Source organism: Ursus americanus, chromosome 10 (genome assembly GCF_024610735.1).
Source record: "Ursus americanus isolate L20-20 chromosome 10, mUrsAme1.1.p, whole genome shotgun sequence".
Taxonomy (NCBI): Eukaryota; Metazoa; Chordata; class Mammalia; order Carnivora; family Ursidae; genus Ursus; species Ursus americanus.
In genome coordinates, this window is record NC_142136.1 from 49,757,293 (window position 1) to 49,784,505 (window position 27,213).

The window sequence follows — 27,213 nt, forward strand, 5'->3', positions numbered from 1 at the left end:
GAACACTTCCTCCCGCTGCCGCCCTGCCTGTCCCATCTGCCTTCACTCAGGAAACCGGGCTCCTCCCGTGGACCCCCCCACACACACACACAGTTACTCCCCAGCAGAGGTCTCCGCATGAAACAGGGCGCAGTATGAATTAGTGAAGCCCGGCTCCAAACGAGGTCCTATGTCATCCTAGTGCTGGCAGATGGCATTCGTAAAAGTGAAAAAGTACTTTCCCCAGTCTGCTTTTTAAAAAAATATATCTGTTAGGTATTCCTTTGGACATAATGTTTTTGAGGTGTGTGAGTGGTGCCATTGTTGATTTGTTTGTTTAACTCACTCAGTCAACCAAACAGAATGCACTCTTATTCTGGTCTCCCCAACTCCTTCCCTCCAGCCCCCTCTGCCTGGCTTTCACTTTTGCTGGCACTCTACCCTCCTCCTAGACCTTCTAGAGACATGGGTGGCAAGGGCCATCTCCAGGCCCTGCTCCATGCTCTAGTCCCAGGGGCCTTCCAGCAATGCCAGACTCTGCTCTCCATTCTGTCCTGTTCCACCAGCTTCCAACACAAAGTCAGCAAATGGGCCCCAGCCAGGTGTCACGGCACAGTCCACGGCACAAGCATGAATGACATTTGAAAGGATCCCTGGATGGTAGAAAGAGTTCTGGCACTTTCACATTTTGGGGATCGCAGGACTCAGCATCCTCGGTCCATCCATCCCTCCCCATCTCCATTCCCACCGTGACACACTCAGGGGCGGGGGGGGGGGGGCAGTAGACAGGAGAGGGCGGGAAGAGGGAGCGTCCGGACTGCAGGACGATCTCACAGGGCTGATGGGGCGGGAGAGGGAAGGGAGGAGAGAGGTGAGGCGCTGGAAGGGGTGGGGACCGCTGGGCTGGCCCGGGCGGGACGGGGCACTGTGTGTGCACGCGCGTGCGAGGCGTTGAAATGCCCGGCACGTCGGGGCAGCAGGACAGAGCCCAGGGCGCGCGCGGAGCCTCCCAGTGTCTCGCTCCCCCGGCCACGGCCATGACAGAAAACTCCGACAAAGTTCCCATCGCCTTGGTGGGGCCTGACGACGTCGAGTTTTGCAGTCCCCCGGTGAGTAGGGCTCGGGGATCCCCCGTCCCGCGGCCGGGTCAGTCGACACGCAGGACCCGGCCTTTGCGCGGGTGTCTGAATCCACTGCCGGGAGTCAGTGATCTGCGCCACCGAATGTGGCAGGCAGGTGCCCAAACCTGTGCGTGTGCAGGGGGCTCGGGACCCCAGACGGGCGTGCAGGGGAGGGCGGGACGGGACTCAGGAGGGGGCGTCCTGTGGCGGCGGACACAGCCGCGGGGCCGAGGTCCTGCTCCGCCAAAAGTTTGCTTATCACACATCCACGCCTGAGTAAAGGGACCTCCGGGAGGGAGCGCAGCGAAAGGGGACGCGCCGTTTCCCACCCCCACCGGGGGTGCCGGGCTGCGTGCGGCGCAGACGTGACCGGTCCCCCCTCCCCGGCCCTCCCCGCCCCCGGCCCGCAGGCCTACGCCACGGTGACCGTGAAGCCCTCCAGCCCCGCGCGGCTGCTCAAGGTCGGAGCTGTGGTCCTCATTTCGGGGGCGGTGCTGCTGCTCTTCGGGGCCATCGGGGCCTTCTACTTCTGGAAGGGGAGCGACAATCACGTAAGTCCGGAGGGCGGCGCGCGGGGCGCAGACCCGAGTCTGGGTGCGCAGGGCGGGGAGGTGCGCGGGGCTGAGAGGCGCGCGGGGCGGCGGGGTCCTCACTGTCACCCGCATGTCCCCCTCTAGGTGGAGCCAGAGCGCTGGGCCGCAGGGTCGGCTCGCAGTGGCCCTCGGGCCCTCTCGCGCCGGCGACGCTTTCCACTAGGTCCCCTGGGGCACCTTCTCCCTTCTTGCATCCAACACCACCACGCTGCTTTCTGCTCTTGGCAACTTTGTAGAAAAGCAAGTCAGAGTTTTAAGGGAGGATATTAAAACGTAGGGTAGCGGGAGAACGCAGTGGACAGTTCCAGTAATGCCCTTTTCTGCGGATCTCAGCCTGGCGCTTGCAGCCAGCAGTTGTGAGACTGGGTGAGGCACCTCACCTGTCTGGCCTCAGCCTTGGGGAAGAAATGGAGCTAAATCATCTCTAAAGCCTTTCCCAGTCGAGAAAGCCTGCGAATTTAAGAACCTAGGACAAAGATAGTCCTAGGGAATATTCAGACCCAGTATTGGGGATGAATTTGAACTTTCAGGAGGTTTTTGTTATTTTTATTGCGTGTGACCTGTCCATGAATGCTCCCTTCTGTCTTGCCCTGAGGAAAAGAAATGGGCTAACTTCGTTAAAGGTGGCAAATCTCTTTAAAAATCAATTCTGGCCTAGTCACGTGTGATTTAATGGTAAATGTTTCACTAACTGCTGTCCTAATTTCTTTGTATGTAACTATTTATTCTAAAGCTCCACCAGCTCTCAAAGAGTATGAAAAGCTCTTCTGACTTGACTGGGCAGGATTCCAGGATGTCTCTAAGTACTCTGAATTTTGTTCACCTATGTAAAGGGGGCATTTTATCTTGATGACCATTGCCAGGCCTGGTATAAGCTTATTTCGACTAATGGAAAAGAATTCCATCTCCAGCTTGCGCACAAAGGGCTTTTTCTTAATCACTACCCTCAGAGGATCTGTGACTGTTTGTCCCCCCCTCTCTCCCACCATGAAATTCAAAGCATGAACGAATTCCAGTACTTAGAGAAAATGGTGCTGAAAGCAATTCAACCATTTTACACATCACATCTTCTGCAGTCACTGCATAATTTGTATTTTTAACTCAAATGCCTACTGTAGATAATCATGCCATTTAGCACTGAGTCTGTTTTAGAGACTATATCAAATTTACAAGCATCGATTTGTAAGATCAGAATTGCACAGTATTTTGTGTATATTTGAAAAGTGCCTTAATGTATTTGTATTTTAAATATAGAAGTTAGGCCAGATGCTCGTGTCTGAAAGCAGCAAATCTGAACAGGAGAACAATTTCAAGATCTACATCTCCATTAATAGAGGGGTTGAGATCGGCATCCCTTGGGAAATTGTATGGTATTCGAATGTAAATGCTATCTTTTAGATGACAAAACCTCAGTGGTATAGGTCATTTGGAGATAAAAATAGCTTTGCTCTTTTGGGGGGAGGGTAGAGATTTTAGACATGATATGTATTAAAATGAATATCATTTGGCATTTAATTATTCAAGGCAAACACAACTAACTGACAAGCTTCTAAAAGGAGAGACTGAATGATCGTCCTAAGTGGGGCTCCCTCTTTTCATCTTGTCCTTCACCACAAGAGTCTGGTTCAAGAGAGCGGTATTAAATTCTTAGACTACAGAGGAATAGTGAATCACGTTTTATTGCCAACAAAGTTATTTCTATTTCCTGTACAAGCAGAAGAAGGACGAAAATCATGGTATTTTTTTTTAACTCCCAAAATACTTGGTGCTGCTCTAGATTACTTAAGTCTGAAAAACAAATCACAAAATACTAAATAGGGTCCGTTTGGCACCATCTCTGCAGAGCACACGCACAGGTGTGCTTCCCCTGAAGTATAAATAGCCCAAACAAAACGTAAATCCAAAAAGGTAAGGCTCTGTCAAACAAAAAGACATCCCCCACCAAAAGGACTCCCCACTCTTCGGGAAGGATCCAAGCTCTCCTCCTCTACATTAGTTTATAGAGGAGAACCAGCTGTCATTCCCCTCCTGTCCCTTTCATATGGGGACATCCCCCCAGGACAGGTTTACTCAAGTCAGCTGGGGGACTAGGAAGCATCAGCGTGCTCATAATTGGGTGACGAGGGAGGGCCTGGGCTCAAATATTGAGGCCATGTCTCATCCACGTGACTGTAAATGGAACAGGCATTGAAATATGGGGAAAGTCCCACCAATAAGAGAGAGCGGGCAACCCTGCCCGGTGGGAGGAGGGGATGAGATCGGTGCTTGAGGCCTTTATTCTCAGACTGATTTTTCTAGAGTGTCCCAAACATTATGTCATCAATCTTATAGAACCCAGGCTTCATTAGAAACTCATTAGCAAATAATCCTGGCTGTAAAAGGCACCGTACTGAGAGGAATTTTGGCAAATAATAAACTTCATTGTATTTAGAGAATCGCCCGAGGTGCCAACAGCCCCACTGGCTCCGCAGACAGGAGATTACAGCTCCCCCAGCCCAGCCTCCCGAGCCCAGGGCCCAGTCCTGGGGCAGAGCTCTGCCCTGTGAGTCTCCCACCGTTCGCTTCAGGAGGGCACAGAGCTCTCACGGCCGCCCCGAGCTCCGTGCGCTCCTTCCACGGGATGGGCTACAGCCACATTACAAATGACACCACTCCCGTGCCTGGTCAGGGAGCTTCTGTGGGTGCAAAGGTGGTGGGGGCGGTGGTGGAGGACAGCAGAACGAGGACCACGAACCACTCTTCTAGTGTTATGACCTTGTCTCCTTAAGACCCGCTAAGAATTTAGAAACTGTTTCTGAAATTTTGCCTTGTTTACTAGTAAAAGCCATGTGCCACGCTTTCTCTCTCTCTCTCACACACACACACACACTCACACACACACACACACACACAGCCTCTTACTGCATGAGCGAAGGACGCGGGTGCCAGCAGGGACTCACACAAATGCTGTCTGCCGTGCTCCTTTCCACGGTCCTACTGAGCCCACGGGAACAGTGGCCGCTCAGAGAGCCCAGGGACCGAACAGAGCCCGCTTTCTAAGCCTCACCTGCGGAAAGCACGGGCTCGGCCAAAGAAAACAGGTTTCCCAAACTGGGCTGATCATGAGGACCACCTGAGCTGCAAAGTGAAAACAGCCCGGCGGGCTCGGCTCGGCTCCAGTTCGGCTAAATCAGGGCCGCTAGAAGTGGGGGCAAGCGTGGGGGACAGCGTACCGCAGGGACCCAAGCGCAGGAGGGAAGGAAGGGCACCGAGAGACGGTGCCAGCATTTTCTGTGCCACTGAATGAAGGCTGTTGCCCGGAAGGGGACTGGCTCACAAAGCCATTTCTACATCTCTGCTGATAAAATAAAACTGTGCTCCGTGGGTCTCGTGATAATGAGTTTTCTAGAAGTAATGATCTGGTAATAACAGATACTTCTTCCAGTGTCTGTCTTGTAGCCGTCTTTCTTCATAATGAGGGAGAAAATCGGACTTGAATTGAACCTGAGCTATTTGCAGTTCTGACCTACTGACCTGACACTAAGTAGCAAGTGTCTCTCATCAGTTCTCAGTCCTTCCTCTTTAGAGATTTTATATAAGATATATAGAGATACACACACATGCATATGCTTCTAAGTCAGAAAAAGAAGAGAAGACCCACCTACTACCCCCCAACACAGAGAAAGTTCTAGTAGGGCAGCACACACTGAGCAGGAGCAGTGTGCACATTATTTTGTAAGTCAGTATACTAACAAGATGTCTAAACTAAGAGAGCCCTTTGGATCATCTAATTTAGTGGTAAACTGGAAAACAAGTATTTCAAGGAGTTATTTTTCTAAAGATTTTACTTGTAAATCCAACACGTAACACAGATAAGAGGCAGAGCTGCTCTGGCTGAACTGTAGGTGGACAGGAGAGAAAAGACGACCGTCACAGTCCCACCTGCTCTGCCACCCTCACCTCTGGGCCACCTCTGTGAAACCTCAGAGCTCGAAGGCCATAAATGAAAACCATCTATGAAGCCAAGCTTCTTCATTTTACACCCAAGGCAACTCCTAAGACCCAGGGCTAAGGGGTGTGGCCACTCGTCTTTGATTCGTGATCCGGTGCTCTTCTCTGATGCCAAGTCTCCCTCCCTTCTTCCCCCGCACGTCTCATAACAAGATGCTCTACAACACCATATGCCTGTCCCATAGTCATTAAAATGACTAACTCCCACTTTGCGCTGAAACAGATGTGCACATTGACCTTGCTCTCTGCGTGCTGCTCGGTATCAGGCATAACCCAGCCTGAGGGTCCTCACTGGATACCATACCCCGAGCCGAATCTTAACCAGAGGATTTTTTAAAAACCTTTCAAATGGAGGTGCCACCGCAGGCTTGTTTAGTTAACAACCCAGTTAACCATTTATCCATTGATGGCTCTCAACTCCGACTGCAAAGTAGAACTGACCTAGGAAAATAAAGATCCACGTCCAAGCCCCATCCCCACAGGGTCTGATTTGAGTCAGCCAGGCGGGACACGCATGCACAGTAGCAGGAGCTTCTACTCCGGTACTTCTATGCACAGCCAGGATTCAAACCACTGAGCTATTTGAATAAGTATCGGAGACTACCAAAGCTTTTACTCTTAAGGTATTTTTAAAGAAATCATTGTATTAAGTGATTGGTGTATGGATGAAGTCCTCATATATAAATATATTACTATTAACAATGATGCCGTGTATCTCTAACAGATGTGAAAGCTACCTCAGGTACCGCAGGTCTAAAGATAAGCCCTGAATTGCTCTAAAAGGAAAGCATCACTGACTCCTGTGTTCACTTCCAGATTTACAATGTCCATTATACTATGAGTATCAATGGGAAATTACAAGATGGGTCAATGGAAATAGATACCGGGAACAACCTGGAGACCTTTAAAATGGGAAGTGGAGCTGAAGAAGCAATTGAAGTTAATGATTTCCAGAATGTAAGTATATTTCATGCATTTAGAGAGTTTAACCAGGCAAGCCTGGAAGGCTTTCCTAATCCAGGGAGAAGCAACATCTCTCACACACAACCAAATGGTAACTGTTCTTTATGGCGGTCATGGTGCCATACTAATTCACATACGTTATGCAGCACATTCTGTCTGAGAAAGGACCACTCTTTGTCCTTTATATTTTCAAAATGAAAAAACAACACCTTGGCACTGAAAAGAACAGGTACTTGGAACTATATAAAGTCTTGGCAGAAGGACTCGAAAGAGCTATTTCTTTCCAAGCAGCTTTCTGTAACACAGTGAGTAAAATGCTTAAAGCAACTCAGAATGTTCCAAGGTCTAAAATGTGAACCTGCAGAGAGGAGGGAAATTGTAATGACCTAACAATCTCATCAACAACAGGTGGGATCTACTTACATACTTTTCTCCATTCTTCAGATTTCCCATTTAATCCAGAAAATTGGAATGGAAATTCCCCTATCATAGTCCTATGTTTTCTGACCATGGCCAATTACAGATAAAACATCCGAGTCTCCTTTGAAAGGAGCAAACATGTTTGTTTTCAAAAGTTCAATTTATAGGCAATTGACCTCACGCTCTGCGACAGTGCTTGGGTGCATGTCTGCAACACAGTGGCACTTGGGGCCCTCTCCTGCTGGCCCATGTAAATATCTTATTCTCTTCATGTTCAAAGATGAGGAAAAGGCATCACTGTTTGTGTTTTCCTGTTAAATCTGTACATGGAGTAGGTGAGACTTGATAATGAAAAAAGGCACTTGAAAATAATGTCTCTTTTGATAGTTTATTGGCCTACAAACATCTCATCGACCCGCCTTGCTCCAATTGATGAGAAAAACTAGAGATGCTTTTCATTTGAATGAAAGAACTCCCCCTTGCTGATGCCAAAACGCATTTCACAAGTCCTGTTGAATACCAAACAGATGCTAACCCTCGAGACACACACTCCCCCCCCCCCCCCCCCCGGGATGGGTGATGTTCGGTATTCCTTGCTGATGACAAGGACTGGCTGTGTTCAGAGTGGGCTCTGCCTGGGGGTGGGAGGGAGGAGGAGGGGCAGGCTGTGCAGCCCTGGACCGGACCGTTTAGTCAGAGCTTTGCAAATGGTTCTGGTCAGTGCACAAAGATAATTTCTCTGGACCTATTAAAGGCTTTTACTGCTAGACCCAGGACAAGGTAAAAGCATTTTTTCTTTGTACTGCTCAATGAAAGATGACAAAATGTGGCTCCCCCACACATCATTCAATCCAGAACAGAACTGAATACCTATGATGTGTCACAAGATCAAGATATGCAAAGGGAGCTACACAGATGAATAAGAAAAGATCCATCTCTCTCAAATGTGCATGAATCAAGAATACAGTTTTAAAATATTTTAATCCCAAACCTATATTTCTGTTTTATAATCCTTCGGTTCTAATAATGGTATTGATTGTGCTTTGTTCTCATAGGCCAACAGGACCACAAATATTTTATAAACTGATCAATTCTCTTTGATAGCTTCCACATTTCTCTAAGTCAGAACTGGTGAGTAGGACATTTTTTTGATGGATAGAACCTGTTAGGGGTTTAAACAAGCCTGGACTTTTGAAAACACATGAATAAGTCACTACGGTACCCGCACTATTAACTTTCTCCTATATTTTAAACCATCCGTCAAATTCAAGAGGTGTTTATCAAGGCCTACTGTGTGCAAGGGACAGTGCTGAGCGCGGGGGATGCAAAGACGGCTGACACTTGGGCCCTCCCTCAAAGACCTTACAGTCTAGGCCGGGAGGCAGACATGCCACGCAGAAGTGACTTCAGGTCCGCTTGGGAAACATGCTGTGACAGAGCTGTGAACAGAGTTCTGTAGAACACACTGGGGGTGGGGGCAGCTGCTGGCAATTAGGGGGCTGGAGCAGGTTTTACAGAGGGGATGACAGTTGAGTCAGGTCTTGAAGAATGATTAGGATTTCAACCAGCAAAGAAGTAGGGGCAGGGCTTTCCAGACCCAGGGAGGAATCCTGAACACAAATACACAGACCCACTCTTCAGTTCTTTTTTTTTTTTTTTTTAAGATTTTATTTATTTATTCGACAGAGATAGAGACAGCCAGCGAGAGAGGGAACACAAGCAAGGGGAGTGGGAGAGGAAGAAGCAGACTCCTAGCGGAGGAGCCCGATGTGGGGCTCGATCCCATAACGCCGGGATCACACCCTGAGCCGAAGGCAGATGCTTAACCGCTGTGCCACCCAGGCGCCCCCCACTCTTGAGTTCTAAGTAGCGCCAGGTGGTGGAAGGTGGGCAAAGGGGGAAGAGGGGCGGGGCCAGATTAGGGAAGGCTCCTAACTGTGAACAGTGAACAGTTTCCCCTGCTAACCTAGGACCCCACCAGATTTTAGTAGAGCCAGTGGGAAAGAAAAAACAAAAAACAAAAAAACCCTCCTGAGAGGGAATAGCACTGAACACAGGGCTCTGGGCTCTATGCTGTGAAAGAAAAAATTATTCAGGCCACTTGTTATGAAAGGGAAAGCAGACCATAGTCAAAGAAATCTAGTACAGTGGGGTTTTACAGAGAGATTGGGTTCAACTCTGAATACCATAAGGAAAGGTGAGGATTTATAGCCAAGGAGTAGGGTGGGGGTATTGGTGGAGAGAAAATTACTAAGACATAGAGTAGTTTTTTTACTAAACGAGAACCAACAGGGTTTTTGCTACAGGCAAGCCAGGGTGGTCAGATATCAAGAGTGATCAGACCAAGGCCAACTCAGCAGGATTCCTGCTAAAACTGGAATAAACTGGCCAAGGCAGAGCGTATGGTTGGGGCCTAGTCAAAAGGAGGACTCAGAGCAGCCTGACTAGAGGTGGGTCAGGGAGTGTCTTTGTCAGTGCCCCAAGGAATACAAAAAGGGGTTTGTTCAGAATGTATGAGCTATATTCTAGAAAGTTTTACCCTCAGAAGCATCAATGCTGTTGGTTTAAGCCAACCCTTTCTGGGCTAATTACTCATTTCTGTAACTTAAACCCCAGTTAGAAATTATATGGTGGGTATATGCAAGTGTTCACTACCCAGTTCTTTTAACTTCGTGTATATTTGAAAATTTTAATTTAAAAAGCTGGAGGAAAAATAAAAGAACAGCGTAATCTACCTGGTAGATAGGTTAGTGATTTCAAAAATCAATATAACCCTTCCTCAAAAAATTAAAAATAGAAATACCATATGGTGCAATAATTCCAGTACTAGGTTACCCAAAGAATATGGAAACATTAATTCGAAAAGATATATACACCCCTATGTTTATTGCAGCATTATTTACAATAGCCAAGATATGGAAGCAACCCAAGTGTCCATCGACTGATGAATAAAGAAGACGTGGTATATATAAATATATATATGTGTAAATATAGTTATGTAGTGGAATATTACTCAGCCATAAAAAAGATGAGATCTTGCTATTTGCAGCAACATAGATGGACCTAGACGGAATTATGCTAAGTGAAATAAGAGAAAGACAAATACCGTATGATTTCACTTACATGTAGAATCTAAAAAACAAATGAATAAACAAACCCAAAAAAACCCAAAAAGCAGCATCAGACCTACAAATACAAAGAAGAAACTGATGGTTACCAAAGGGCAGAGGGATGAGGATATGGGCAAAATGGATGAAGGAGAGAGGGAGATACAGGCCTCCAGGTATGGAATGAATAAGTCACGAAGGTGAAAGGCACAGCACAAGAAATATATTGTATATGTAACCGGTTGTATGGAGCCAGATGGTAGCTACCCTCGTGGTGAGCACAGCGTAACGTACAGATTTGTTGAATCACTGTCTTGTACACCCGAAACTAAGGGAACACTGTGTGTCAGCTATACTCAAAACAAAGTTTACAAAAATCAATATGGCCCCAACTATGACATCAAAGAAAAATAAGACAGAAGTAATTTATACTATAACTTGGACTTCAGTGTGCGCACGCTCAGCCTGATGTACTCAGAAACGTCGTGACGTCGTGCTCTTGCTCCGATAGACGCGTCACTGCAGGTGCCACAGCCGAAAATGCAGCCTGATTTAAGCGTGTGTTGGCAAATTAAATACCAGGCTCTTCTTCTCAAACGGTGAACAAACTACCGTTTTCCCTCCATTTTCTCAGGAATTGCATTCCTTACAATGCCATCGTGCGTGGAGACTGTAGCGGAGGTCACGCTGTGCTGATAAGTCCAAGAGTGTTAGATTCTAGGCACAGATACTCGCAACCAGGTTTTCCACCAGGCCCCCAGGGCACTCAGCTCTTCCTACTTCCCCTGGCTCTGTGGGATCCAGCCCCCCGGACCCTGCCCACGGAAGGTCAGGGGAGCCCCAGTCTTTGTGACAACCAAAAACTCCCTGGAAGATTTCTAAAGTGCCCTCTTGGGGGAAGGACCCCTTTTTGGAATCCTGGTCTAAGCCACAGAAACCCATGAGATCCTCTAGACAGAAAAAACACGCGGCTAAAATGAGATCGCCTGACTCTTATTTAAAAAAAAAAAAAAATGCTAGAGCATTGGACTCGGCACTCATTATCTTTGGTAGCAAATTTCTTCATTATCGCCAGCTTCTAAGGCCTTGTTTGTTTGCAGAAACAGGTGGTTTGGTTGGCTTTCCTGTGCTTTCCCATTCCTCTGTTTAATCTCTTAATATATCTGGCTGCTTGATATGGATTTGTAGCCATAATATGTGCGAATTTCTTCCCACAGGACCCATCCCTGTGGGGTTTCAGTTCTCTTTGCAGCATGTAGACCGTCAGAACTAACTCAATACTAGATTCACACTCGGGGCTGTGAATCCTTCGATAAAATCGGCTCTGTCCTTTGGGGATATAGTAATGGTGATATGGTGTTTCCTCCCTTGCAACTCACATTCAGAGGATATGAGAGTTGCAAGGGAAGAGAATATATTGCATGGAGGCGGCAGTCATCTCCCCCCACTGCCTTCTGTTTCTCAAGCCATGAGCCCTGGATTTACATGCAGAATAAGAGCAGCAGGCCTTCAGGAGAGAGCAGGGACCAATGGTTCTCAAATGTGTTCCCTGGGCCACCAGAGGCAGCAGCACCTAAGAGCTTGTTGGAAATGCAAAGGGTCGCCCGCATTCAGACCTCCCGCATCAGAAACTCTGGGGGTCGGGCCCAACACTTTTATTTATCAAGTCCTCCAGGGGATTCTGATGCGAGGGAAAATTTGTGAGCCGCTGGTACAGAAGAAACTTGGATTCAAAGGCTGTGTCTTAGCCCATTCAAGCTGCTGTAATGAATTCCCAGAGCCTGGGTGATTTCTGAACCCCAGACATCTCTCACTGTTCTGAGACCTGGCAGTCCGAGATTAAGGCATCAGTGGATGAGTGTCTCTTGAAGGCCTGCTTTCTGGTTCATAGTTGGCGCACCTGTGTCCTCATGTGGCGGGAGGCGTGAGGGAGCTCTGTGGGGTCCCTTTTAGGAGGGTACTAATCCCACTCGCCAGGGCTCTGCCGTTATGACCCAATCACCTCCCAAAGCTCCTCCCTCAAATACCATCACATTGGGGGTTAGGTTTCAACACAGGAATTTGGGTGAGGGGACAAAAACATTCAGTCTGTAGCGGCTATTTCAGTCATTTAAAAACTTTGTTGCCCTGCATAAGTTCTCTTCTCCCTCAACTGGTGGTCCTTCACCCTGGCTATACCTTATAACCGCGTGGGGAGCTTTGAAGCACGCCGCTGTCTGGGCACTGCCCCAGGCCAATGAAATGGGAATCTCTGTGGAGAGTCCCAGGCATTGATGGTTTTAAATTCAGTGGTTTTAAAATCTGGTTCGGGGAGTCCCTCCTCCTGGAGAGGGCAAGGATATTGCTAACCCTCTCTGGGTGAGATGTGATGCTAGGACACACGTGTCACATATGTGAACATGGCCCATTAGGCTGCAACGCAGAGCACGAGGAGCTTTAGGCAGAACGAGCCTTTCCTTCTCTGAGCTCCGGCACGTCGCCCCTCAGCCATTGTAGGGCTGCTGGCTCTCAGATTACATATGGTGGAACTTGCCATGAATGTCCTCTGTTCTTCACGGAAGAGGGCTGAGTCCTGAGCCAGGACCCTGAGATTTCTGAATGCTCTTCCTCCCCCCACTCTGCAGCATTGACGCTGGAGCAAGTCCAGATCTTCCTGACATTTGTCTCAACTGAACGGAAGATTAGCAAATTGAGATGTTTGGATTTCTGTGGGTGTCTGCTGTTATGGCATAAGATTTGAAGGCCTTTGCCACTGCTTTTGGCCACTCAGTCACCATGAAATCCACCAGCTTTCCACCAGAGTGGAAGTACACACTCTTGGGACAGAACGTACTGCCAGTCCTCATGCACCCGCTGTGGCATCGGGACTGCGCCGTCGGCCAAGCCTGGAGCCCTGCGGCTGATGTTGCCCTCGAGGCTGGTCCCTAGGCTGACAGGGAGGAGACACTGTTTGTGTCTCACAAGGGACAAGAACAAAGCATCCAGGCCCTCTGGTAAGGTCTAGGAACAAAGGTCAGCTCCCGGTGTTGTAGGAAGCTTTACTATTTCCCTGGCTCAGTGACTTAGGAAAAATCTGCATTCATGGAATTAATGAATGTAGCCCACATCTTTCGAGAACCTTTGTGGGATCACAAAAAAGAAAAAGGTTCAGATACTTATGTCAAAAGTCTTATAACTGAGTGGGGACAGAACCTTGACAAGGAGCGGTCACTCGGGCACGGAGAACTAAGTGCTAGATGAGGGAATGAAGGCTGGGGGGCTTGCAGATGTTAGAGGAGGGGGACCTGCTCCGCCTGGAGTGGTGGAGAAAGCTGCGCGGACAAGGCAGCATTTCGTCTGAGCATGGCAGGGCTGATGGAGCAACTAACAGACTCTGTCTCAGCTCACATGCCCCTGGCAGGGGTCTTCCCGACCACACCGTCAAAGGTACTATCCTCTGTCGTTCCTGCCTCACACTCTGCTTTATTTTTCTCCATGGCACGCACCACCACCTGACTTGACCTTTTTTTTTTTTTTTGTAAATAACGCTATAAGGTCAGCTCCATGAGTGCAGTCATTCCGTCTATTCTGTTCATCCCTATACTTGGTGCCTGGAACAGTGCCCGGTTTGCAGTAGACACTCAATACACTGAATAACTGAACGAATGGATAGATGGATAAACTTATCTTTCCTAGGGCATCACTGGAATCCGTTTTGCTGGAGGAGAAAAGTGCTACATCAAAGCACAGGTGAAGGCTCGCGTTCCTGAGGTGGGCACTGTGACCAAACAGAGCATCTCCTCCGAACTGGTGGGTACCTCGGCATGCTTGACAGCAAGAGGGTCTGGCAGACATCGTTTGACCACATGGCCCTTTCTGTCTCTCGTTCCTGGATAGCTTCGTGACCAGAAGTTCTATTCCTTCTCTGCTGAAGAAATTGAAACTATTTTAGTCCTACTTGTTGATCCCCAGAGTTCATACTTATATGACGTAGTGTACTTAAAGGTTTTGGTAAAATGCATAAAAGGGCTTGGTCTTCACATGGCCCTTGTTTGCCTAATATTAGGGAGGGAACTGTCTGATTAGTGATGAAAACAATATAAAGCGCTTCTCATGACAAAATCTTCTTTAAAGGGGCTTCAGGAGCTTTCTAGCCTCAGTTCCACTCAGTGTGGGAATTCCTCCTGAAAATCTCAATTGGCTGATCAAGCAGAGACAGGGCTCCCTTCCCTGGGCACCAGACAACTTTCGGGTGTGGGGCGGAGGGTGGAGTTCAAACCATTGTGCCCTACTCTGAGTTGAGCTGGCTCCCCCTACAGTTTCTTCCCCTTGGCTCGAGTTCAGCCCAACGAAGCTCCTTAACGTGTATTCATTCCTTTCCTATGTGTCAGATTCGTGAGGTTTTTTAAGCATAATTCTTTCATTTATTATTAACAATTTGCCTTTGAGCTCGATTTTATAAAGATTTACTTTAAGAATTGCACGGAATTCTAAAGACAATCTAATACCTCCCATTTATTTGATGCTTTGGGTCTTATGAAGCGGTCACATGCATTACCGTCCTCCATTTGAGTTGTGGCAGGGTATAGTGGGGAGAAAATAGGCTTTGAAGTTAGAAAAATGTGGGTTCAAATCCCAGCCCTGACACTTGCTATGGATGTGGCTTCAATTCTTTGAGCCTCGGTTTTGTCATCTACAAACTAAGGGTCTGCATCCTGTCCCCATGGCCCTAGAACCCACTGGATAATGACTACACACTGCTGCTATAAATTACCAATTCCATTATGATCAGCTCTGGTCCTTCCTGTATCCCTGAGAGGAAGGTAAAGCAAGCCTCAGCTCCCTTAAGGCAAAGGAAGAAAAATAAGGGTAAGCAAAGGTGCCTGGAAACTGCCTAACTGTTTGCTGTCATAGCAGCAGCAGCAGCTGTCTCAAAATAAAACAAAACAACACAAAACAAAAGCTACAACAAACCTATGAGTTTTTAAAGCTGGCCGTTACAGTGCAGATTATAAAAATGACACCCAGCCCTCCTTTGTTCCGAGCCTTGTGCTTTTCTTACTGCATTACCATTTTGTTGCGGTCCTATCACTCCATTTCTGTAATGCAGAATCCTTTACATGTTCTCCGTAAATGGACATAGAAGTCGTTTTCCTCTCCTGCCTTCCGAAAGAGCCAGCTCTCCAGCCAGCTGACTGAGATCTAATCATAAGTTTGCAGGACATTCCTGAGGCTTTTGAAGAACAAGTGGGGTTTTTTTCACCCCTGATTTTTAAAAACATACTTGGTAATTGTAGAAAATTTGGGACATACATAGAAGAATAGAGAAGAAAATCACCCACAATTGCTTAATCCACAGATGTTTAGGTTAATACTAACGTTAATGTCTTGGTGAATTATTTTCATGTGCGGGTGTGCTATTCTTTTCAGACTTGAAGCTATATAGCTCTACATTCTTATTATCTTCACTTAACTTTAGTTCTTCTACAATGCACATTATAATGGATATATTATGTCCTCGGATGGTTATAATTTGAAAGTCTTTTGTTCTTGAATACTTCAGCCATCTTCAGTTTTTCCACTATTTCAAATAACAATTCAAAATGATTATTTGAATACAGAAATAATTCACGGTGATGAACAGTTTAGCATTTTCAAGCTTTGTCTGCATCTGATTCTTTTCTTAGATCGTAGAGGCGAATTATTTTTCCTGTGCTTTAGTTCTTTCTATTGTGCTTGGTGGATTCTCTGGTGGGCAAAGCCAAATTCAGGCAACATGTTTGTGTGAATTAGGAATGTGTCCAGCTGTCGGTAGCAGAAAACTACACTCAGAGTGACTTAAATACAAAAGGATTTGTTTTTCTCCATAGTAGGCAATGTTTGGAGGGGGCTGCCGGCGTTGGCTGCCAGCGTTGCGGGGCGGGGGGCGGGGGCAGCATTGCTGATGTTTTTGGCCTTGCCTTCCCAGCTCCAACCATCAACCATGCATTCAAGGAAGGAAGTCAGGAAGAGGTTGAGCAGTGCCAACCATGTCTTCCCTTTCATCAGGAAGAGTAGAAGCCTTCTCAGCCCTCCAGTATACTCCAGTGTGAACTGCAGAGTCTAGAACCGGTCACGCGGGCACCCCCAGCTGCTGGACAGTCTGAGAAAACGAGCAGCCAGCGTCTCTCCTGGGGGCGGGGGCACTGCTGCCTCACATAAAAGCAGGACTGCGTGGCAGGGTCAGGGAGAGGCGAGGCAGGGTGGGCAGCTGAGACTACACTGCAAGTAGATTGCACACTGCTAGCGTGTAAGATGCATAGGTGTGCATTACCGCTACCACCCCGCTCTTTCCCTGCACACTTTAGGTTATGATGGGCTGGATTTATGCACCACTTGCTCTTATAAATTTTTCATCAGTTTTGTATAACTTTAAAAAGCTGCTATACCCAAAGAGCATTCATTTCCTGGATGGAGCCATTTAATTTAAGGTAAATAACTGGATTACCTGAGTGTTAGCTTCCTCCAATAACTTTAAGTTGTTTTAATGCAATCATAAGCCTGGGGGACAAAGTATAAATGAAGTGCTGCTTTTAGCTAAAAATACGGAGAAAACATTTTAATTTCTCCAACCTATTGCAAACTAATAAATATATGAAAGGAACAACCTGGCAAAATAAATTTGTCTCCTGGGTTATCAGACGGTTCTCGGCATCTCGCTGTAGAAGAAAATCCAGGGTTTAGCTCTGAAATCTCAGTGGTGTGCCTGATGAGAGGAACATTGGAAATGTGTTTTGTTAGAGCTGGGAAATGTAGAAACGGTTTATGTTAAATCATACTTTGAACTGAAGACATTAAAGAACCAATCACTTGCTTTTCCCATTGTTGTTCAGAAGCTGCAGAACAAAACCCCAAAGGATTTTCACTTCAAATGAAGGGCTCCTCTGTCCTTTATAGGATTTCAGAGTCCGTTCAATTGCTTTTCCTCAAAAAATCTTTGATCAAAAACATCAGATTAACCTAAGTCTCAAAGTTGGTATCAAGTAATTTTCACTTCCACTCAGGACACTCAATATTCACACATTTCAGTTATCCAAAGGCAGGGGGACAAGAGGGGCAAAGACAACATTGTGAAGAGAGTTACAAAGACAAGACACACACCACACCACACCTCCGCCCCCCCACTACACACCACACACACACCACATACACATCCCACAACCCCACACATACTCCCCTACACTTATACACCCCACACCCCCTACATACCCCTCCACATACACCACACCCCCCACACCACACCCCAAATGTCCACACCCCCACAACCCCAAACATACCCCCTACACATACACAGCCCACATCCACCCCACACACACACCCACACCACATACACACCCCATAACCCCACACATACCCCCTACACATAACACCCCCACCCCACACACCCTACATATCCCCCCAAGTACACCACACCCTCCACCACACACCCCAAATCCCCACACTCACACCACACACATGCTGCATCCCCACACCATACACACACCACATACGCACCCACAACCGCACACATATGCCCCTACACATACACACCCCCACCCCACACACCCTACATACCCCCCATACACACCACAAATCCCCACACCACACCCCACACACACATCACACACACCCACAACCCCACACATGCCCTATATACCCCACACAGTTCTCATTAAGGTTTTATTAGGTGAAATAATCCACCAGCACGTGACTCTTAATACACAGCATGTTTCATTGTCCTCTTTGCTCAATGCATTTCATTTTTACTTACTTGCAGGAAGGCAAGATCATGCCAGTTAAATACGAAGAAAATTCTCTTATCTGGGTGGCTGTAGACCAGCCTGTGAAGGACAACAGCTTCTTGAGTTCTAAGGTCTTAGAACTCTGTGGCGACCTTCCTATTTTCTGGCTTAAGCCAACGTATCCAAAAGGTAACATTTTAAATTCTCTTAATGCTGCTGGGAATTCTCCCTGTTTGTGTGAGTTTCCTGTGAGCCCTTCCACAGGCCTGAGCCTGTAACAAGGAAGATGCATCAGGATGCGTGCCACAGTGTCTCAGTAATTGGCAAGAGAGATCAAAGAGAAGGAAGGTGACAGCCATGAATGTTTTAGGGAAGGGACTGAGTAGCAGGGTTAGCAGGAAGTGGATCAGGCAGACAGAATACCACTGCATTATCTGCCATTTTTATTTATGACACTCCCCCCTTCTTTCTGCTCTGCCCCTTAATCTAAGTTGTTTGCACTTTCCCATTTTACATTTTTTTATTCCTACGGCAGAGAATCAAGGGACTAAGAAGCTGTCATACTGCTGAATCTTTATTATGTTCAAACCTAGAATTATGGGACGGCCAAAAGCTGCTATGGGTATAGGTTGAGATTCTTCAAGTTCAAGGCTTGAGCATCGGCTTCCAAGTCCGTTCAAAAGAAATGAAGGGCCCCTGGGGTTCAGAGCTAGCTTGGAACACACCTTTGAGCTATCTATCCGTGGGTGGTGAAGGGCAGGTGGGCCCTGAGGGCCAACTCTTTCCCGAGTTTCTCTGTCCCCAGGGGTCCTTTCACTCCTCACCACCAGTCTTCCCACTGGCCCCCCCAAAGGCCTACTTTGTAGCTGTGGCTCAAGTGTAAAAGAAAGGCCTCTCTCCCAGCTCAGCTGAGATATACTCTGTCTTCTGAAAGATTTTATCGGGCACAGAGAGAGCAGCACGGAAATAAAATACAGGCATTAAAACCACCGAGCTTAGGAGGGGCAACCGGCAGTGACTATGAAAAGGGTGCAGTTACAGTTTTACAAGATGAAAGTAGTTATGCAGATAGATGGTTGCACGGCAATGTGAACGCACGTAACACCCTCGGCTGTACAATTAAAAATGGTTACAATGGTAAATGTTATATTTTACCACAGATTAAAAAAAATCTCACCAGGCTTAGAAAGTCCAGGCTTCTGATTGTGTCACTGCTAATTTATTCCTACAGGTCACAAGTCTCATTATGTCCCAAAGCTTGGATAAGATGGTTACTTTCTGGCCCAGGCAAAGCAAATAGGATCCAATTTATAAGCCACTCACTAGCTGTGGCTTCCTGGAAGAGTGACTCGAGAAGGATCCTGAGGCCACATGCAGGCTTAGTAAGGAGTAGCATGAGCAGTGTCTGTCACCACTGGAGGGGCTGGAGAGGGCTGCCAAGTGGGACTTTCACTTTTGCTGTCCCTGCTCTTGCTCCAGTGGGTGCTTGCAACTCACAATTCTGTGGCCTTTTGCCAAGTGCTGGCTTTTGACTCCTCACCTGCCTCCACATGGAACGGGTCTTCTTGCTTTCCACCTCCCAGGAACTACTTCTCCAGTACTTGTCACCTTGTCCACTCAAGGACAAAAAAAGCCTCTGACTCTGCTACTACGTAGAGCTCTCTCTAATCACTTTGTTTGAGGACAAGCCTCTACCCAGTTCATTCATTCGTTTATTCAGCACATACTTTTTTGAAGGCTTATTACATGCCATTGACTTGCTCTGGGTAGTTGGGATGCACGGTGCAGAACAGACAAGAATCCCTGCCCACAGGGAGTCTACGCTGAAGCAAGGGGAAAGAGCAAACAAACACTAAATTAAAATAAGAAAACCATATGGTAGGGATCCAAGGTGCTATGGAAAAATAACAGAGCAGGGCAAAGAAGGTGGGGGTGGGGACGTGAAGGTGTCGCTGGTCTGACTGATAGGATGAGTACCTTCACCCCCTGGCAAAGAGTGCGCTCCCTACTTCCGAGATGTAGCTTGGCCCCGCACCGCCCGCAGCATGACCACATCTTAAGTATTCAATCATTACATATTCCCACCCCAGAATTACATGTTACGTATGACACCAGAAAAGTGGAAACCACCTAAATGCCCCCAGAGTTGGAAAGGGTTAAATAACTGCTGGGGTAGCCATAGGGTGGAATATTACACATATTAAAGATGAAGGATTTTTTTTTTCCCAGTCTCTCATAAACGCAGTCACATTTAACGATAAATCAAGAAAATAAAACCCCCTCTGAGGATGCCTGGTCCCGAACACCTGATTCTAATAAAAGCTCCCCAACTCCAGGGTCCGGCAGCCTCTGCCCTTGGATCCTTAAGCTGGCAGGTCCCCAGCATCACGCAGCTGTATTATCAGACAGTGGAGACTGCACAAGGTCAGAGGGCAGGGTGAGAGCTGGCAGCCGCTGAGCCCTGGCTGTGTGCCAGCTGCCAGCCACTGTGCTAGAGCTTTAGGTGTTGTCCTTGGTCACTCTTTACCAGCAACTGTCCAGGGAACTACAAATGTTCCCATTTTACAGATGAAGAAACCAAGGTTCACAGAGATTTAATAACTCGCCTGAGGACATTCCATTAGTTAAAAGAAGTGGTGTTGAGATCTGAATCGGGCTCCCTGATCCTCTCCAACCATGAACTCAGAAACTTAGAAGCTACCTGTGGAAGCCCCCCGTGGCTGTAAAGCCCATCTAAGTTCTCAGAAATAACACAGCATGATAGAATCATCACCACCTAACATTTGAGTGCTTATTATATGCCAAATGCTGTGCTAAAACCCTTGGACACAGCTCTATCCTCTATCACTACTCTGTGAATTGGATACGTTATCCCCATTTTGCAGATAAAGAAAGTGAGACTCAGACACCAAAGCCAAAGCTGTGTGGTACTTTCCATGTGCGTTATTTGGCAGCCTCGGGTCATGCTGCAGGCCCCCTGTGGTAGTGTGGTGAACTAGAACACTGGGCTAGGAGCCAGAGAGATTCATGTTTGGCTCCTGTCTCTGCCACCCATTCTGCGATCTTGGCCAAGTCTCTTGGTCTTTCTGAGCCTTGATGGCCTCATAAACGTTGCTTCTTCTATCCTGCCCATAGGATTTTTAAAAGAATCAACCAAGATAACCAATCTCCTGAAAATTATAAAGCTTCATACTGTCAATCCATTAAGAATGCACAGGGCTGGGGTGCCTCATTGGCTCAGCTAGTAAAGCATGTGACTCTTGATCTCAGGGTTGTGAGTTCAAGCCCCATGTTGGGTGTGGAGCCTACTATAAAACAAACAAGAATGCTCAGGCCTGCAACTAACAGAATACCTGATCAACAGTGGTTTCAATAAATAGTTTGGTTCTTTTCAAATAGTCAGAAGGCTGGAGGTCGGTTTCTGGCATTAGCAGCTACTCAGCAACATCAGGGCACTTTTCCTAGCTGACTGTTTCGCTGCCTACGCCATATTGGTTTATCATCTTTGGGCCTATCCCTTCTGGTCACAGATTGGCTCTCATAACCCAGATACATCTATATTCAAGAAAAGAAGACAAGACAGAGAAAGCTGTTTCGGCCCTCTTTTACCAAGAAAGCAAAAGCTTTCCCAGAAACTGCACCAATATATTTTGCTTACATCTCACTGGCCAGAAATGTTCCATCTGGTCTCTCTTAATTGGAAGGGAGGCTAGGGAAACAAGTGGTATTTTACTCCCTCAGCTCCTATTGTAGAGGCAGGTAAGGAAACAAAGAACTGAGAATGGATTTTTGTCGGCTGTCTCACGATATCTGCCTCAGGACTATGAAACCAAATCATGGTTATCTGTATGTTAAACTACTAACCTAAGACTCTGAAACATGCTTTATTATTTAAAAAGTCCTCAACACAAATTTCAATAATTAGACAAGAATCTGTTTTGATGCCCTTTTATGCTTTTACCCTGATAAACATCAATTATTTACTTCCTTGGTTATCCAAATAAATGAACTTAAAGCAATTTTTTTTTTTAAAGAAATCCAGAGAGAAAGAAGAGAATTGGTAAGAAAAATTGCTACAACTACCACAAGAAGACCACACAGTGGACCACGGAGCAACCCAGGCCCTGGAGGACCAAATAATGAAACCAGACCCAGTGTTCAAGAGGATTCAGAACCCTTCAATCCAGACAACCCTTACCATGTACGTACTGATGTTTTCATGACTGCTCAGATGAATCCCTTGAACATAACATTGAAGTGGTGGTTATTTCTACTTGAGGTTTCAAATGAGCACTTAATATTCAACGTAGATTTTTACTCAATTATTTAAAAAAATACACCTGAATTTGTGTCACGAAGTTTATAAAATGAGGGTAAGACACTTAAGCGTGGTCTCTGGTGTGAAATCCAGTTTGGTCGTAACCCTTATTCAAAGTTGTTTTCTGTGCTCTCCCTTTATTGAGTCACAGGCAAATCCGTAAAGACACATTCATATCAGGAATTTGATTATTCAAAAAATGTTTCCAAGAATGTGCCCTGGGGCCAACACACAGAATGAAAGTATTCTCTTTCCCCCTTTATATCCACTTGATTCATCCATTCAACAGACATTTGCTGAGAACCTGCTCTTTTCCAGGCCCTGTGCACACAGACAGGAGTTAAATTCTGCCCTCAGGGGCTCTCCGTCCAGGCGGGAGATAAAACACTTCAGACTGAAATGCTGGGAACTAGTGTTTATAAGGATGGCACTAATGTGCTAAAAACTTTTCAAATCTTCAAAAAATATTATTGACCATTACTATAAGTGAAGGGAGCAAAAGAATAGTAATTAAATTTTTGTAACTAGTGTTTTAAATGAAAAAATAGTACATGCCTATGTTTTTTTAAAGTAGAAAAGGGTATATCTACAATGAAATGTGTTTCCTGTCCGCCTCTGACACCTTCCCCAGGGCAATATATTAACAATAGCTATTTGCCCACTTTTCAAGAAAGTGTACCACGCAAACACACACATTTTTAACACAAAAGAGCATATAACACTTCTATACCTTACTTTCTTTCCAGTTACAGTATTTTGAAGATTGTTCTGTATTTCTACAAACATCTACCTCATTCATTTTAATGGCCACATCATATTCCACTGTGCGGGCAGATGTACAGAAATTTAACTAGTTCTACTTTGACATGTAGATTATTGCCCTATCTTTTGCTCTTATAAAATACTGTTAGTAGTATACAACATTGTACATGCCCCACAGTCACGGGAAGGAGTAAATAAGATAATGCAGGCAAAGCTCTTAGCACAATGATTGGCACATAGTAGGCATTACCTTGCTCAGTGTTAACTAGTAGTCTTATTATACCTCTTGTACACGTGTGGGAATGTTTTTCAGCATAAATACAGATGTATGGGTCTACTGGGTCAAAGGAGATGGAATTTTACATTATTTAATGGAAGATGCCAAACTGTCTCCCAAGGAATTACACCAGCTACATGTCTTCAATGGTAATGAAAGGGACTCATTTATTATCAAACTTTAAAAAAATCTTTACCAGTCTCTCGGATGTGTTTTTTCTCATTGTTTCATCTTGCCCGTCTCTAATTATGTGTAAGGTTGAGCATCTTTTCATAGACAGATCAATTCATTTACATATTTTTTCCTGTGTAGCCTTTTCAGTCCTATACTGTTTCATGTGTTGCAAATTTATTTTCTAGTTTATCATTTAGACTAACATATTTTAGAAAGATTAGAGCAAAAAGTATTTTTTAAATGACCCGAGGCTTATTGGACAATTCAGAACGCCACAGTACTTCATTCCCTAAAGCTCAAATAGTAAAAGGAAAGAAAGAAAGAAAGAAAGAAAGAAAGAAAGAAAGAAAGAAAGAAAGAAAGAAAGAAAGAAAGAAAGAAAGAAAAGAAAAGAAATCTGAATAGGCAAACAAAATTTAATATAGTTTACTCCCCCAGGTAGCTGGGCTAGCTAATCTGGTTCAAGGGAGGGGGCATCAGGCCCTTCACAGAGGGGCAGGATGTAACTTTGTCTGCCTTGCTTCCAGACTTGAATGATCCATTTTCCTTGAAAAACTCCAATTCTATCAGTTTTTCCTTTATTTCATGCTCAGCTTTAAGAAGAAGCATCTCCCCATGATCTCAGTCCTTCACATGTTCCTTTAAGGAAATATCCTGGGGCAACAACCTGAGATTTCCTCCCAACTTTCAAATCCCAACAAACCTTTGTTGAACCCTCAGATGAGGAAATGCCTCAACGGACAGGCTTCTGACTCCCCCTGCCCTGGAAGAGTCAGTCAGCTACAATCAATCAATGAAGTGGTTTTCTTTTTGCTGTCCCAGATTAACTTAGTTCAAGAGATAAGGGGGAAAAAAATGGAAAGAGTCTGAAGAATAAGAAAAAAATGGTTTAAGAGAGTAAGGCAAATATTTTGACGATAAAATGTGAACATAAGCTCTATCAGATGGTGTTAAGGAATGGTCAGTTTCGTTAGGTATGATGATGGCACCATAGCTGTGTAGGCAAAATACTGCTTTAGAGGTGCACTCTAATGTCTTTTTGGGTGAAATGTTGCAATACCTTCAATGTCTTTAAAGTCACTTCAAAATTTAAAATACTTCAGAAAAGAAAATGTCAAGCAAATTTGACAAAAGGTAAGCAACTGTCGAAACTAGATGATGTTCAGTACACAATTTTCTCCACTTCCAGTATGTTGATATTCCTAATAATAAAAAGGCCCTCTCCCCCAAAAAACTTAAGACTTGTTTGTATACCAGAAAAGGTGATAGGGTTGCGAGGTTCACTTTGCTCAAGCCTAACCTACGTCTGGTGCTGCATCTCCCCAGGTTCAAGTCCCTCAAGGAAAGAGACTTCAAGTGAATGAAGAGTACACATTAAAGGCTTCTTGGCAATGTAACTCAGTAACATATTCACGAGAATGCAGAATCTAAACCCCTAGGGACCTACGAAAAGGAAAAACAGATACATAGATTTGGCAGAGGGCAACTTCCTTCCAGTTCTGTGATACCTCCAGCAGTGAAAATGGGGATTGTGTAGGTGATTTTTACTCCATCCATGATTTTGCTTATATAATAATAATGGCACATAGAAACTAGAAAATCAAGTTTAAGGTCTTGAATTTTTAGACATTACATGGTGCCTTTTCCTGAGTATTATAGACCCCTTAAGGTTGAAATGAAGGCAGAATCTAAATGATGTCAGTGTCCTCAGCCAGTGCAATTGTAATAGCAATCTGTTAGCCTAGGTCAGTGAGTTTCAAAAGGTGCTCCAAGAGCCCTGGAGGCCATTCGTACAAAATGGCACCAGTGTTCCACTGACTTTAGTTAGCAGTGGCAGAAATGCTACTTCTGAATACTTCCTTTTTGTTTGCCTAACTTAAAACAGTCACTACTGAGTGGGAGTCATGACTCATTAAAGGCATGGAGAAACTCCGTAATATTAAAAACAAAAAAACCAACAGTCCTGCCAGTGACAGATGGAGGTTCCTTGATGTTTTAGAATGAATTCTGAATTATAAGGTTATAATAAGACTGAAAACTTCTTAACAGAAAATTATGCTGATTTCTTGTACCAGTGCAACATTCAGGATCTTATTTTAAAATAATGTGCATGCTACAGAATTCCCATTATGAAGAAAACACAAATAATTACCTTTTATTTCCCAGCAGCAGGAAGGGGAAGGCATGACATTTGACCCTAGACTGGATCACGAAGGAATCTGCTGTATAGAATGCAGACGGAGCTACACTCATTGCCAGAAGATCTGTGAACCCCTGGGGGGCTACTACCCATGGCCTTACAATTATCAAGGTTGCCGTTCGGCCTGCAGAGTTGTCATGCCGTGTAGCTGGTGGGTGGCCCGCATCTTGGGCATGGTGTGAAATCCCTTCATATACCAGGTGCTTGTATCATAAAAACTAACTCAAGAGACAACCAGAGTATGAGGCATCTTGATGCTGAAGGGACTACAAAGTATTTTATACTCAATTTGAGCAATGTTATTCGATACTTTTAACAGAAGCTCTCAGTTGCTTTACAGAACTTTATCCACAATGTGCAAATGTACTGAAAGGGTAGTTTAATTCTAAGAGGCCATAACAATCCTTTTATTACTTGCTATTTTTTATTTGCTTTGCTCTGCCAATAAGGCCTACTCATAAGACTAACTTCCTAAGCTACTTTGAAATAAACATGAAAAATCACTTACAATGTCAAAGATCTCAGTTGTACACTTGAGTTCTTTTTAATCGAGTCATTGAAGTAATTGTTTTTGGTTGTTATTTATACAGAATTCCTCCACTGTTCTTAACTTTTATTTTTCTTCCCAGTGCTGCAAATGTACTCCAAAGTTCCCACATAAAAACACAAACAAAAAAGTAAAACGGGACATATAATGGAATTTACCTGAGAGCAAGCATTATAAACTTCAAGATGGTAGCTCACAGGAAATCTTTAATTTATAGTTTGTGCTGGCATGTGATTAACAGGTGGTTGCCCTGTGTTAGGAGTCACCCCATGGAAAAGAGCATTAGGATTAAGGGGGAAAATGAAGTCGAAGATAAATCTGACTTGTGGGAAAGGACTTTGACATTCTGAGAAGCAGGTCTTCACACCCTTTTCAATCTGTTCAGTACATGGTCACTGGGCATGAAGAAGCAGAGTGATATCTACCTTTGTAGTACAGATCAGGCTGGTGATGTAGTCCAATTACCAGTAAGTTACTCTCATAGTCATAGGACTAACAGTGCTGCTTGGCAGATCTGGCTGAGAGGAATGGCTTATTTATTTATAATGACATAAAGTCTCTTAGGAACAAGGACTGTCTTTAGAAACTGAAATATTAGATCAGGAAAATGAGCAGGTATTTCATATTTTTGACATTTTAGTTTTGAATCCCACAGTCTGAGAGACAAAGAACTTTCTTAAGGAAAAAAAAAAGTTTTCCAAAACAGTACAATGATTCAGAGAGATGACAGAAAGGTCTTGATACCATCTCACTACAGTCCCATATTCTAAATAAACCTTATTACTGTACCTCTAGTGTTTGCCAATTTAAGTTGGTAAAATCTTACAGTTTCTTAAACCTGGTTATCAGATGAACATTCGTATGTCTGCATTTACTGGAATATACAGTAAGTTAGGTCTCTGCATGAAAAAGATATGAAGGAAAGAGACATGCAGAATTATACGTTGAATGGTCACACTGTTCTCAGGCAGCAGCTACTTCTGGCACAGATAGGAATTTTACATGTTTAGTCTTTAAAATAGT

At 45.1% G+C, this 27,213-nt stretch overlaps 1 protein-coding gene across 2 annotated transcripts; it reads left to right on the forward strand.

Moving 5' to 3' along the window:
* Positions 1-935: 935 nt before the first annotated feature.
* CNMD (chondromodulin) lies at positions 936-26,149 on the forward strand. Of its 2 annotated transcripts, none has more exons than XM_045811006.2 (7): positions 936-1,088; positions 1,511-1,651; positions 6,500-6,640; positions 13,849-13,962; positions 17,948-18,101; positions 21,947-22,113; positions 25,610-26,149. In XM_045811006.2, the coding sequence occupies exons 1-7, from the start codon at positions 936-938 to the stop codon at positions 25,823-25,825; spliced, it is 1,086 nt and encodes a 361-aa protein (XP_045666962.2). In that variant the 3' UTR covers positions 25,826-26,149. The 2 variants fall into 2 exon arrangements, with proteins under 2 accessions (XP_045666962.2, XP_087721241.1); XM_087865115.1 differs by having other exon boundaries at positions 963-1,088; positions 25,613-26,149.
* The last annotated feature ends 1,064 nt before the right edge of the window (positions 26,150-27,213 follow it).